Source organism: Sycon ciliatum, chromosome 4 (assembly GCF_964019385.1).
Source record: "Sycon ciliatum chromosome 4, ocSycCili1.1, whole genome shotgun sequence".
In the NCBI taxonomy this organism is placed as follows: domain Eukaryota; kingdom Metazoa; phylum Porifera; class Calcarea; order Leucosolenida; family Sycettidae; genus Sycon; species Sycon ciliatum.
In genome coordinates this window covers 24,605,231-24,620,629 of record NC_088646.1, presented here as the reverse complement: position 1 = coordinate 24,620,629, position 15,399 = coordinate 24,605,231, and the positions used below count along the sequence as shown (strand labels likewise).

The following is a 15,399-nucleotide window of genomic DNA, read 5'->3' as shown; positions in this document are numbered from 1 at the left end:
ATCGGTGCACGCGTACTTGAGAATCAAAGATAATTTTTACCATGGCCTAATATGATAACTTTTTATAGCATAAAAATAGCATAATTCTGCAATTTTTTCAGCAATGCGAAAAGCATAATTTCACGAAAACATTAGCATAATCTGTCAAGGCCTAGCCTTCGGGCTCAAGTCTAAGTTTGGCGAGTTTCAGCACTGCCTGCAGAGTACCCAACCGGATCTTGCCGTTGTTACAGAGACAAAGCTAACTGCCGACAAAATGAGTTTAGCCGAATGGACAATCCCGGGTTATGCAGCACCAATCCGCTGTGACCGCACAGGCCAAGGCGGTGGAATTGCAGTGTGGGTAAAGTCAGACCTGTGTTTCCGCCATTTGGACTCCATTGACTGCAAATGCTTCGAAGTCATCTGGCTTCTTCTTGAGACGTCTTCCCATGGAAAGATCATAGTCTGCGCAGTGTAGATCTACCGCTCTGGGAGCACCAGTGGCTCTGACTGCAGCCTTGTGGAGTAGATCTACCTGGAGGACACCTTGGAGGACACTCGGCACCTCGGAGACTACTTGCTGATCACTGGGGATTTCAATGTGCACAGCACCGCCTGGCTCAACTGTCACAGGACTACCCCAGCAGGCGACGCATTGGAAACTTTATGTGCAGCGTACGGCCTTGACCAGCTCGTCACTGAGCCTAAGCGTGGAACCGCCATCCTCGTCGACCTTGTTCTCTCCGATCTGCCTGGAACAACCTCATCCACAGTAGGAAAACCTCTTGGCCGATCGGATCACTCTACGATTACCGTGGACTTTTCCAGTGTGCTCCCCCAGTGCGAGGAATCGTCATCCAGGACTGTGTGGCGCTACAGGAAGGCTGACTGGCAAAGGCTCAGAGCGTTTTACCGCTCCACAGACTGGCTAGCTATGACCACTGCCAGCGATGATCCTACCACCGCATAATACATGGGCTAGTATATCGTCTAGAATACATGATGGTATGCACCGGTTTATTCCTCACAAGGAGCTTGTGACCAGGGCTTCTGATCCCAGGTGGTGGACGCCGGAATGTAGTAGTGCAATCGCACACAAGCATTCAGCGTGGAAGAGGTGGAGCCGCTCAAAAGCCAGTGAGACACTGAAAGCAGCCTATGTCCAGGCAGTTACCAATGCTGTGTCAACTCTGCAGCAAGCCCAACTTTCCTGGGAGGAACACCTCAAGCAGAAGCTTCGAACAGGCAACTTGCGTGACAAACAGTGGCGGAGTACCATTAAAGCCGCCGCCAGGAAGGAACGACACTACTTGCTTGTTGATTCCAACCAGCGTGAACATCTCACAGCTCGCTCCAAGGCTGAGTGCTTCGGTACCTAATTCTCGCAGAAGTGCAGTCTTGGTGGTGACGACTTGAGTCCCACTGACATTCCAGACCATATTCCACCTACACCATATCCTATGGCCGGCTTTGGCCATGGATAGAGGTGCACATGCAAGAGGATGCAGCGATAAGAGGGGGAGGGGGGGGGGGGGGGGAGGGCTGTTTACAGCTCTGCAAAACAACAGATGTTGCATGCATGCATGCGCTGGCAGCATTTCACATGCTACAGACAGTGTTGCGCAATGAAATCCAGTCGCGTCACTCAAGTATGTGCCAGGCGTTGTGCAGCCCTAGACCTGCAAACACTGGGCTGCGGAATGATGCAAGGCACAAGCTGTCACTTGAGTGACGCGACTGGATTTCATTGAGCAGCACCGTACACGTACTTTAGTCGCTAGTTGAGCGATCAGCACGACTAATTGTACATGACTGTACAATAATCACCACACATGCACATGTTGCTACAATGTCATCTACCAAAGGGCTTATTTTCAATTTATTTCCCTTGGCCCGGATATTGCCTTTATTGTTCCTTTGAATTGCATGAATATGAAAAATAAAGGACACAGTGACGAGCACGAAAAGAGCTCCATTATGTGTACATGTCATACTATACACGTCGTTACACGATAATTACAGGGTCATCAAATATTATTATGTTGCAAAGGGAATTCGGGAGAAACGACATTATTCTGGCTGGATGCCGTTACTCGCGAAGTTGAGTGTAGATAAGATCAGAAAGGAGTCCTTTTGAGAAAAATCCAGTTCACAAATTTTGAAAGATGATATTACCCTGGAAGAAAATGATTATCATGATTCATATTATGTACAGCAGTGGAGGCAGCACTATAGAGAAGCATGTGCATTGCAGTTTAGTTAGATACACCGTGTCAGTGTGCGTGTGTGCGCGTGTGTGTGTGTGTGTGTGTGTGTGTGTGTGTGTGTGTGTGTGTGTGTGTGTGTGTGTGTGTGTGTGCATTGCATGCTGGCCAACAGCCACATACTTGGCTTAGTGTTACACTTGCCGTGTGGGGTACAGGCACGGAATGTCCAGCTTGACGGGTTAGTCTCGGTGCCGGTGGTCCACACCAGGAGAGGAGACCGGGGATTGTGGTGAACAGATACCGGTTGTGCACAATGGGAGTTGGCGTTAATCAAAGGCAGTTTGAGAACAGAGGCTCGACACTGGGTATTGGTTCGGACTGCCCAGGCGCGCGCTGCTGCTGGAGCTGGCAAGATTATTCGCCACTGTGGAACAATTCTGCGCTTCTACACCAAGTTGGCAGACAGCAGACGCCATGTGACGCACTGGTGGTAGAGCATCACTGAAATGTTATGACAAACTCGGGATACATCTGTGCATCATGGTATGTGACAAAGATTGATGGGTTAACCTCGTTGTCAACTGTCGAATCCATCAGCTCTAGTGTGTTGCCGTTGCGCACATTTGGTGCAATCAAGCCACCGGAACCGTTGTGATAATCACCCACCAAGACGCGAGCTAGAATCATCTTGTGCTGTCCATCAAACGAATACCCAGCTGCATATGAGGGATACCTAGTGAAGTACACACCTTTGCCGTACGCAGTCCCTGTACCAGCCCATGCACACACGCACGCACGCACGCGCGCGCGCGCACACACACACACACACACACACACACACACATATACACACACACACACACACACACGCATGCACGCGCACACACACACACACACACTATTACTACTGCTGCTGCTGCCGCCACCGCCACTACTGCTGAAGAAGGCACTTGTATGGGCAGACAACCAAGAGGCCCGAAGAACTCTCATTATAGGTTAGTGAATGGCATGGAGGGCCTCACGGCTTGTTAGAACGAGGTCTGTCTCGTTGTCCAGGAAATGACCAATCAGCTACATTCCCGCCAAGGGCCTTATCAGAGTTTAAAGGGGAAGTACACCCAAAAATCAAAATTTTACCAGTTGTAGTCTTCGGGGTGCCGAGTCGAATGGTCTTGGTCCGAGGAAGCTGAGACGCTCTCTTCCTCCTTTATTCCCAATCCAACTCGCGCACTTGCACCGAAACTGGGTGACTGCGCCCTACTAGATAGGGATTGTATGGAAAAAGTCACTAAAAACGCCGTTTCGTTCTTTTAAAATGCACGGATGACCGCGATTGGTCCATATGTTGTAGTCTTTTGGCCGCCGAGTTGACTGGTTTTGGTCCGAAAAGGCTGCGATCATGCAGCGTTTGGCCCTTATTCCCAATCGAACACGGTTGAGTAAGCGGTCACGTGCTCATGCGTACACCAGTCACCTGGTCATCGTGCCCTCAGGCTACACTTTACAGCCTGTTTGGGCCCGTTCCTGTCACTCGAGTTGAACCTTTGAACCAGGGAGTCGTAAAAAGCCTCTTACGACTCCCTAGTTTGAACCTTTGAGTTGAACCTTGGTGTGAAAATTGTAGCCTGCAGGCACGGTGACCAGGCGACTGGTTTACGCATGAGCACGCGACCGCTTACTCAGCCGTGTTCGATTGGGAATAAGGGCCGAACGCTGCGTTGCAGCCTTTTCGGACCAAAACCAGTCGACTCAGCGGCCAAAAGACTACAACATATGGACCAGTCGCGGTCATCTGTGCTTTTATAACGAAACAGCGTTTTTAGCGACTTTTCCATACAAATCCCTATCTAGTAGGGCGCAGTCACCCAGTTTCGGTGGAAGTGCGCGAGTTCGATTGGGAATAAAGGAGGAAGGGAGCGTCTCAGCTTCCTCGGACCAAGACCAGGACCATTCGACTCAGCACCCCGAAGACTACAACTGGTGAATATTTGATTTTATGGTGTACTTTCCCTTTGAAGCCCGCTCAATCGTAATTTTACTACTCTTGATGACGCATCGAGGGCCTTGGATAAGCCTTTTGCACGTTGTACAGATGCACGAAATCGCATAGAACCTATTATAAATGGGTGTTGAATGTGCAGGACCCTATTGTGTTTTCTGCTATTTCCACTAAGAAATAGGCCCTGAAGGCATTTCAAATGAAAACCTTTTCTGACAAAGATCTAGCTAGTCATTAGTTCTAACCAAAGTGAAGAAGTTAGTTGGAAAAGGGATTGTTTGCCATTAATTATGAGCCTAAAATTGGTCGAATGCGCATGCATAGGTAAAGAATATCTCATGAGTACGAGGGTGATACCGGCGAATATCAATCCCGACTGCGAAGCAGAAGGGATTGATATGAGGGTACGGTATCTCCCGAGCTACGAGGGTGATATTCTACTTATCACATATGACCCTACACCATGTACACACCATGATTGTGTCTTATCCCATATGACCCTACACACCATGTGCACCGTACTTCATGCTCTTCCTGCTACACAACTACATTCCCACAGTAGAGTTTAGTTTGAACTTAGGTAAAGCATAGGGTAGGAAGGAAAAGTATAGAGGAGTGGAAATAGAAGAGTTGATTGAAATGGAGTATTGTAAATTGTAAATGGAACACTGCATTGCAGAAATGAGCCAACTTCAGCGCAGTTCCTTCACATCGTTCACATGTATGTGAACGGCACCACTGAAGTTGCCAGAGAATATGAATTTTGCGCTATTCTCCGACGTCACCGTGGATGAACTGGTAGTGACAGAAGCTGACGGGGGAGGTGCCTGAGGCTCTTCCAAGGCCTGCAGTTCCTCCGGAGTCGCGCACTGCAGTGCTTCATCAATGGCGTCTACGTCCAACAGGTGAGCAGTTTTCATCTTGTCATGCTCGCTTGGCTGCAAGTACGAGTCTAGGCTTTGGGCATTCCGATGGCCGGAAGTACGCATGATTGTAGTAGCACTCACATTTTGCTTAGCCAAGGTCGTAATGGCGGTGGCGCGCACACTGTGGTTGGTGTAGATCTGGCTTAGTCGCGCTGTTTCGCTCATCTTCTTCATCATGCCATCGATTTTGTTTTTACCAAACACTTGGCCTGTGTACCATTCTGAATCCTCTGGCTGGTAATGTTTGCGTGGTATCTGAAAGAGTCGCTTGGACTTCACAGACAACTTTGAAGTGAGGAGTAGGACGACTTCCACCTGCCAGTCGGACACTATCATCCCATCAGACACCGTGTCCTTTCCTTTAATGCCGCCTTGCTGGTTCTTCTGGGCGAATGCTGTGGCTAATGTGATGTATCGTTTGCCTTTGTCGTTGGTCTTCACATCCAGGTCGTCGGATGTTAGATACGCCTGAATCTCCGAACCACGCAGACAGAAGTGGTAAGTGATGACGAACCAGACAAGGTAGGTGAGGTGATCCGCATTTGTCTTCCAGTCACCGAGGTGCTTGTAGATCTTTTCTTTGTCGCTATCGGAGATGTGAGGCTTGTGCTGCGTTGGTGCTACCAGGCCGTCTTTCTTTAACTGCTTTAGGTAGCCATCAAGTACTTGGTTAGCCTCGATAAACTCACTATCAGTATAGAGATTGATGGTGCGCTTCAGCTCTTGCAGTTCATGGTGAATGGCACTCTGAAACTGCAGTAAGCTGTTCTTAGAATACGGCTGTTTGTTGACTTGACGGATTTCAACATAGGCATGCTTCAGGATAGATGCTAGATCAGTCGCTTGTATTGTTTTCAAGTCGCACGTTTTCTTGTTCTCCACACACCAAGTGTCAAAAACACGCATCCAGTTCTTAGTAGCTCGTTTGGTGTTTGCGGGAACACGACTTTCACGTATCCTATCCAGATCTGACTCAGACACCTGCACAAATCGCTTAACTCTTTCTTCACTGCTGTGCTGTTCTGATGAAACGCGCTTTTCAGTAGTGGTCTTTTCCACTACCTCACCAGTTGCTAATGTCGCAGTTGCTGTAGATGATAAAGAGAATCCTGACATGTTGGCTATTTCATCCGTAGATAAAAAAGTTGAAGTAGTTGGAAGCGGCATCTAAAACTTCTGCATCTTCCAAGTCAATATCACTTGCACCCAAGTCAAAGCTAGCCATCTTACTGGTAAGAATACCGAAAGTGACCAGACCCAGAAGTATTGTCAAGTATTTGTGCTTTCTGTGTACGTGTGTACAAACCATGAGGGTCCTTGGCTCATTGTTCTAGGAACGGAATCAATGACTCCATTGCTTGGTAAGTGTTTTCCTTGGTCATGTTGTATTTCCTGCAACTTAGGCGTACTATTCTCGGAATTCTTGTTTACTAACTTTTAGTATAAATTCCAATTCCTCGAAAGTGTACTATATTGCATTCCATATTTAGCATAAATTTTGATTGCTCCTTCTAGCCCTATGTTTCAGGCTCTACTGAGCCTACCTGCTAGACCCCCCCCCCCCCCCCCCCCCCCACCGCTTTCGCCAGCAAGGCCAAAGGGGTGGGGGGGGGGGGGGGGGGGTAGGCGCGGCAGTAGGGCCTGTAGCGTAGGGCCTAGCAGGAACAATCAAGTGCTAAATATGGAGTGCATTTATAGTACGCTTTCGAGTATATGCGTACAGTGTACGCAGCAGGGGTGATATAGAGCAGCAGGGGTGATATGGGCTAGGCGGGGTGATATCGGCCTATATCACCCGCCTACGAAGGCCTCTGATTGGTTCAATCCATGGAAACCATCACCTGATATGTGATAACACACAATGAACACCGAATCGGGGCTGTACACACCTATGCCCTAGTACTGAACTTCGTACATCTAGCTATACAACGCGCAAAAGGCTTATTAGTTTAAAGCCCTCTGAATATACTCACTTTCAGCTCGTACAACTTCATCTATGCATTATAGTACGGTGCAAATAATGAACTCTGCACAAAATGGACGGTGTGCTACTAAAAACTACCCCTTTCAGAAGTGCGTACGGTTTTTGCCTCCCATACTCTTTCATATGTACGATTTTCCTTTCTCAACAGCTGGCGGAACCCTATAAAAACAGAAGATCAAAAGTGTGTACGGTTTTTGCCTCCCGTACTCCTTCATATGTACGGTTTTCCTTTCTCAACAGCTCGCGGAACCCTATAAAAACAGAAGATCAAAGTCATTATAGGTATCAAAAAGGGCTCTCGAAGCCCCCTAAATAGCTCCGCAAGCTACGAATACTTGAAGAATGAAGGTCGCAATAAATTAAAAAAAATTCACGGTTCGCGTGAGACTCGGCTAGAGGCCAGGTTTTCCGCATCCGTAGGAATGCCATCACCCTTCAAGGATCAAGGCGCAGGTCGCAATAAGAGCCCAGCATTTCATTTGCTTCTATTATACTTTTTTGTAGTCCCCAGCGGTGCTGAGTTACCAGAAGAAAATATTCTATCATACCACACCAATTCTCTCTGCACACACACCACAAAACTACCCAACATGAGGGTACACAAGCATAATGCAATTGAGATAAAGCATGTAACCTCGTTCGAAAATAGTTAGTGCATGGCAGGGAGGGCCTTATGGCTTGTGTGCGCCCTTCAGGTTAGGCACTAACAAGCCTTAGAACGAGGTCTGTCTCGTTGTCCAGGAAACGACCAATCAGCGACATTCCCGCCAAGGGCCTTATCAGAGTTTAAAGCCCGCTCAATCGTAATTTTACTACTCTTGATGACGCGTCGAGGGCCTTGGATTAGTTTAAAGCCCGCTGGATATACTCTAAACTGGTGCGTACAACTCCCTGTATGCATTATAGTACGGTACAGATAATGAACTCTGCACAAAATGTACGGTGTACTACTAAAAGCTACGCATTTGAGAAGTGTGTACGGTTTTTGCCTCCCGTATTCTTTCATCTATACGATTTTCCTTTGTGAGCAGCTGGCGGAAACCTATAAAAACCGAAGATCAAAGTCATTAGAGGTATCGACAAGGGGCTCTCAAAGCCCCTAAATAGTTCCACAAGCTATGAATAAGAATGAAGCTCGCAATAAGAGCCCAGCATTTCATTTGCTTCCCTTCTACTTTTAGTAGTCCTCAGTGGTGCTGAGTTACCATAACTTACCAGAAGAAAATATTCTTTCATACCACACCAAGTCTCTCTGCACACAAACCACAAAACTACCCAATATAATGGTACAAAAGCATAATGGAAGTGAGATAATGCATGTAACCTCGTTCTAAAATAGTTAGTGCATGGCAGGGAGGGTCTTATGGCTTGTTTGTGCCGCGGGCCTTCAGGGTAGCCTTCGGGCCTACGGCCCTCAGGCTAACCTGTCGGGCACTAACAAGCCATAAGGCCCTCCCTGCCATGCACTAACCTATAAATAAGGCCCTCCCTGCCACACACTGACCTATAATTAGTGCCCGACAGGTTAGCCCTCAGGCCTACGGCCCTCGGGCTAACCTGAAGGGCGCAAACAAGCCATTATGCCCAACCCGCCTTGCGCGAGCGCGAACTATTTTAGAACAAGGTTATTATCCCTCTTGCATAGGAGCTGACCAAGCACTTAATTCTCAAGCTATGTCAGGAAAATCTTTGGTACATGTAATTGAGTTTCAATGTACGGACCTAGAACGCATTGTACTTGTGTGCTCTTATATTGGGTAGTTTTGTGGTTCGTGTGCAGAGAGAATTGGCATGGTATGATAGCACATATTCTTCTGGTTACCGTAACTAGCAAACGACACTGATTACCACAAAGGGGAATCGAAGCAAATGAAACGTTGGGCTTTTATTGTGAACCACATTCCTATTGATAGCTCACGGAGCAATTTGGGAACTTCTAGAGCCGCTTTTCGATACCTCTAGTGAGTTCAATCTTGGGTTTTTATAGGGTTCCGCCAGCTGTAGACAAAGGAAAATCCTAGAGATCAAAGAATATGGGAGACAATTACCGTACACACTTCTGAAATGCGTAGCTTTTAGTTGTACACGTGCCCACCCTCGACGCGTCATCAATGAGTAGTAAAATTCTAATTGAGCGGGCTTTAAACTAATCCAAGGCCCTCGGCGCGCCATCAAAGAGTAATACAGTTACGATTGAGCGCGCTTTAAACTCTGACAAGGCGTTCGGCGGGAAAGTCACTGATTGGTCGTCTCCTGGACAGCAAGACAGACCTCGTTCTAAAAGACAGTAGGAATAGTAGAGCATTAGGAAAAAATATGACACCACTACTGCTACCTATTAGAAGCACTACTGCTGTCGCCGCTGGTGCTAACTTACTACATGACTAACAAGTATAACTTTGTCGACCTCCGCCCATGCAGGACTTACACTTGGACACATACACATACACGCATGTGAAAGCGTGCACACGCAGACATTCACACACCTGTACACCCACCCACACTTATTCACAGACACACGGACACAGGCACACGGACACAGGCACACGGACACACACACAGGCACACAGACACACGCACAGACTCACGTGCACATGCACACTCACGCACACACACATACACAAATATCCTGGATACTGCCTGTGAAACCGAAAATTACTTCGCAGAACGAAAGATCGTAGAACGACACGCCATCGAAAGACGATTCAAGGAGTTTGTGCCACATCAAACGGCCCTGTCACCGAAAATGGAAATGTATTCATTTTCAATGCATGCCATATCAAAATCTATTTGTCAGCAAATCCTTTCACTGTAATGTGTAATTGTTCGCTGTTTTTCTTTGCTTTAATTAATGCTAGTGTCGAAAGTATCAGGTTATTTCATTTCGCAAATTTGGCACCCCGATCATTGTGGAAATTTGGTACCCGGATCATTGTTGAAATTTAGTACCCCGATCATTGTGGCTGCCAGGTATAAATAGGTACTAGGCACCCTAAGTTGACTCAAAAAACACAACCGGTACCCCAAGGAAGAACTGCTCTCTGCCACTCCGTGCGCCTTTGCTTAACCCTTTACCGGCAAGTGCATTTTGTATATGAAATCCATAACATTGAGAAGGATGCCAATAACTCACAACGAGGGCACATTTTGTATGTGCAAGTTATGTTTTCTTGGAAGTCTGGTACTACTTCCTGACCATGGAAAAATTATTTTCACATACCACACACATACGCTGCTAAATTGGCACCTATACGTCTAAACACAGAAATTGTACATAATGCAAATCGTCAGATTCCGACATTGACATGAAACTGCCAAAACAAGTCGACTTCGGAGCGGAAACAAACGCCATAGCCATCACAGACTTCAGTGGCCGCGCCTCGCTCGCAATTGAGAGCTGCATCGCCCCAAAATCGCTGTCCGATGGCTCCGTAAGGTCGTGCGCAAGTCGCACTGCGCTGCCGTCACTCAGGTACGTAGAAAGTTGATGGCCTAAAATTCCATGTCTGGGAGACTGTCGCCACGGGATCACTCTCCATGGCTTCCACACCATAAGCATCATCAGATTCTTCCAGTTACATCACGACGACATCGTCTTCAGCGGCTGGAGCTCCCGATATTTGCGTGAGAATTTACTTGGCGTGCGCTCCGCTCCGCAATTTGAAATTCGCTTGCATCGGCAGCTGGAACGAAGTATTTATCTATCTGTCGTGGGTCCCAGAGCGAAGGTCTGCTAGGTCCTCGTCGAAGAAGTCATCTGAGGACGAAAGGTACTCACTGCGCAAGAGGAAATGCACCTGACGACGTTTTGACGGAGGCAGACGGCATTGTCGGCGCGCGTGTATTTCCGTAAGTTTTCGATCGCGCAGTTCTCAATGAAATCAAATGGGACGCGTAGATCTCTTTAGCTACGGATAGGATCATACCTAGGCTGTGTGAGGGCCACGGGAAATCACCGTGGGCTGATGCTTCCTGTCATACCAGGCATGATTTTAGTATGCATGTCGAATGCGTCGTTTACGTGACGCATTCAAGTATGGGGTTGCCGGTAAAGGGTTAATAAACAACAGGGCACATACAAGAAGCTGTTGCAAGTTCTGCTCGATGTCAACTCCAATGTAAACACTGAGAGTGACGCCATCAGCGCTGACTTTTCTCTTGCAGCGATATCTGCGATTGTTCGTAAAATTTTGCCAGGCCACAAATTGCGCATGCTACAACCTCGCTGGGAGGTAGCAGTCTGATGTGCCCTCAGAGCACTCCGCCACTAACGCGCGTGTGTGTGTGTGTGTGTGTGTGTGTGTGTGTGTGTGTGCATGCGCGTGTGTGTGTGTGCACGTGTGTGTGTGTGTGTGTGTGTGTGTGTGTGTGTGTGTGTGTGTGTACATGGGCTATCCAGGCTTTGCTACACAAAGCCCACATTTATGACTTTTATGTTGAGAATAGAATCCGGCATCGTTTTGTATATTGGTGGGAAAAGCTCAAAACAGTTTGCACCCCCTTCCCCTCCTATAGGTACTTCAAAGATCCCAAGGGCAAATGGCTCTAATGGAAATGTACTCTTTAGGAGTAGTCAAAGTACAAACAACGCTTCAGACCATGACTAATATACATCTTACCATGTTTTCCAGCGAAGCTACGGTTGAAGCCTTGTGCACAGATGCTTTGCACACTTTCACTAGTAGTGCCATGAAACAGGTGCTGCTCATTGCTTTTGCGATTGCTCGACGGATTGCGTTCCATCGACTCCTTCTTTGCTTGATACTGCCGATAGAGTGCTTCGTTTTGAACACGTTGGATGCAAGAAACGGCGAGTTGGCGGCCATTCCTACCAAGTCCGCCTGGGAAGACTTGCTGCAATGGTGTGCCAGCAGGGAGCTTTGTCAGTGCTTGCCTTTGCAATGAATGGTTGTGGTAGGCACTCGTGAGGAAAATGCCTGCCGCGTCCACATACTCATTGCTCCATTTATTCAGATTCAACAGCAGGCCTTGTGACACTGTGACATCCCAGTGGGAGGGAGCTGCGGGAAGAGGAGGAGAACCCGGAGAGGTTAAAACAAATGAAACACAAGTATCCTCTGTCATGGGTACAGAAACGGTGCAAACATTGGAATCCTGGCTAAAATTTCTGCCACATATTGCCACTTGATCAGTTCGAAATAAGGTCCGGCCACTACAGTGGCCGGATAGGACCCTGGCCTATATTTGAAAGTTGCCAACCAGGGCTAAACAGGCTGATGCAGATGGAGGAGAGAAATGCCGTTGCATCTAAATATGCTGCTGTTTTGGCATTCCGCATCGACAGGCACTTCTATTGCTTCCACAGAAGCAGCAAGGATATGGGGATAGGACCTGGTATTGCTAAAGCGAGGTAATAGTCTGGATACATGATGCGATGTCATATCACCAGGACTTTACTCCACATGCACATATTTTAGAACTGTCATAGTATGGTCACAGCCATTCACGCGACAGGCACTGGTACTGTGGTTGATGTTTCGAAAAATAAATCACACAGGCATCTTCTGGCTAACGTAGCCCATAGTTAACATTCTACTCCCCATGCTAGAGTATAGAGTAGACACACACGTGTGCAGGACGCAACACACCAAAAGACACGAGAGTGAGTTTGGAAGAATGGAAATGTCGGGCAGAGTAGCTGGCCTCAATTGAGTGCGCGTTGACGAATCGTGTGGTCGGCCTACCGAGGGCAGGAGCTGTATATGACCAAGTGGGTCGGCCTGCGCTGAGCAGGAGCGGTTTGTGACCCATGCGAGTTGGTGGGTCGGCCTGCGTTGAGCAGGAGCGGTTTATGACCCATGCGAGTTTAATAGTAGTGCGCGAGAGGCCAGTTACGGAGGAGTGCCCGCATCCGTGTGTTTCAAAATATGTGGAGTGGAGTGTAAGAGTAAGAAATGGGATGAGGAGGGTGGGTCAGAATTTGAAAGCTGACTGCAGGCAAGGAAACTGAAAAGACAGCAAGCTCTGTTGTGCGCACAGGAAATCTGCGCATGCGCAGAGCGTGGGCATGTGGTCTATGATACACAGCAGTATGTAGAGAGAGCAAGATTGTGCACACACGTAAGGAGGGTTATGCAACCCGTTATAAAGGCCAACAGCGAAGCAATGGTACGTGACTGTTAACAACGGTTAACTCCTACGTTAACCGAACATTTAATAGCCGCATTATGTATTACAACATGTTAAAAATTCCTTCCCGAGTTCAACGAAAGTACAGTGTCCACACATTCCTTGTGCACTGTTACAATGCCAATGCACCAGAAGGCAGCCAGTCACGGTCCAGTCAGCTTGCGGCTGCATACTGTCAATTGCGCTTGACTCAGGGTGCATGCAGTGCAGGGGCATGCCAAGAGTCGGAATCATAGCAAGTACAGGACGTGTAGGGCCAGCACTTTCAAGAGAGACTGAACAGTACGTTTCACAATCTGCACGTGTTAGCAGGGAACGTGCAGTCCGAACGGGTTTCTGAACCCAAACACCGCTGATCTGTCCCGTCTCCGATTTCCGCTCCCTATTGATTGTTTGACCTGCAAAGCGACAATCTCTATCAAGAGTGCATAAACAAGAGTATGCAACTGTGGTTATGGGTCAGTGCGCGGTGCGCTGCCTTCCGAATACGTTACTTGCCTCCATCATGCTCTGAAAGCATGCACTCAAACCCACAATTTCTCGTACGAGCCCATCTGTTTTTTAGGGCTGAAATGAATGCTCAATGAAGCGAACGAATATTCTTTTTCCGAATACATGCGAAACGAAGAATATTTCGAATATTCTAAACCATACAATTTCCATGGATACCTAGTTTTATCCATGGTAACCATAGACCATTTTAACTGGCATACACCTCAATTACAAGAGAGACATTTGAAAAATCATTTGTCTTTCTTATTATAACACATCGAAAGAGGCAAGCCTACTTATATTTTGCACCAAATAAGCTTGATCGATGTCAAAAAGGCGAGTTTCTGTACATTTACGAATATTCCTATTCTACTTTAACGAAGAATATTCCTTTTCCGCTTTGCATATTTCGAATATTCGAATAATTCGAATATTCCTTTCAGCCCTACTGTTTTTGCTCGATTTGTTCCAGTACCTACGCGATCGCTAAGTTTTGGCGCGTGAACTTCAGTTACGGACGACAGTTTATTTCAAACTAGATGGTAAATGCAGTGTTTGATTTTCCGCAGAGCGCAGACTGCAGCTGAATGATGCAATGAAGGCAGCGCGTCGCGCATCTGGCCCATAGAAAAGAGATCACAGTGAGCCAGCAGATGCCCGCATGACAATGTGAAAAGCCTACAAGCGCAGATATTTCCGGAGACGGGACTGTGCACAATCCAGCACAGCAAGTCGGCATTATTCCCGTAGCTATGCAAAAGACGTTACTTCAGTAACGTCTGGCGCTAGCCAGGGTCCACACAGCTTTAATTCTGTGTTTGTTTGTGCCGTCGGCATGCCTGGCGTTATCCCGTACCTGTCCCGTACCGTACCATCAAAGACAGCTGGCCACACTATTCAAATAGGGCTTTCAAATGCAAGATCATAACGTGAAGCAACTTGGAAGAATGAATATGTTTGCGAAGTGTATTGGGGGGAATGCATGCATGGCGATAGTGCAGGTTTGAATCCCAGGTTATGTCTTGAAAAAATAGGAGAAATATTTTTTTAACTTTTGCCTAAAGCGGGATTCACAGAAGCTTTTTTGCGATGCGACGTGATTATTATTATTAATTCAAGATCTCCTGGCTCGTCAGAAGACTGCCAATATATATGAGAAGTCGGGTGGTAGCCAACCACGGCGATCTGCGACGGATGCGTGCGGTGCGAACTCACAAAATACCATTCACAGAAGAAGTTAGCGATGCGACGTCTTGCTGATTTGGGTACGTCACCATGATAATCGCGCGGTTTGGTACAACTTGTACACATTTATAGGCAACTCTTGAACCTTTGTACAACTTTGCTGTAGAAAAGGTCAAAATCGTACGCCAAATCGCTTGTCGCATCGCAAAAGTTGAGCCTGCGATGGCCCAGTTGCGGCAGTTGCGTGGGGTGCGAGATGGATGCGATTTGGGGATTTCCCGGTTTCACGGCAGTCACATCGCGTGTCGCATCGCAAAAAAAAGCTTCTGTGAATCCCGCTTAACTCATTTTCAAACTGACTGAAACGTTTTTGCAATACAATGATGTAGCCAGTCAATGGAAAAAAACACTTCCATCAGTTCTAATAACATGCATGATGAGCTAGGCAAAAAAAAGCATAGCGTAGGGACCTGA

The 15,399-nt window shown here is 47.3% G+C and overlaps 1 protein-coding gene across 1 annotated transcript in view; it reads right to left on the bottom strand.

Moving 5' to 3' along the window:
* Window positions 1-1,815: 1,815 nt before the first annotated feature.
* The window catches only part of LOC135815201 (uncharacterized), a 28,906-nt gene continuing 15,322 nt past the window's right edge, over window positions 1,816-15,399 (bottom strand). Inside the window, exons 5-6 of the mRNA XM_065328463.1 lie at window positions 11,718-12,119; window positions 1,816-2,956 (exon numbers count right to left, since the gene is read on the bottom strand). Coding sequence (XP_065184535.1) covers window positions 2,688-2,956; window positions 11,718-12,119 — 671 coding nt within the window. The 3' untranslated portion in view covers window positions 1,816-2,687. The remainder of the gene's footprint in view (window positions 2,957-11,717; window positions 12,120-15,399) is intronic.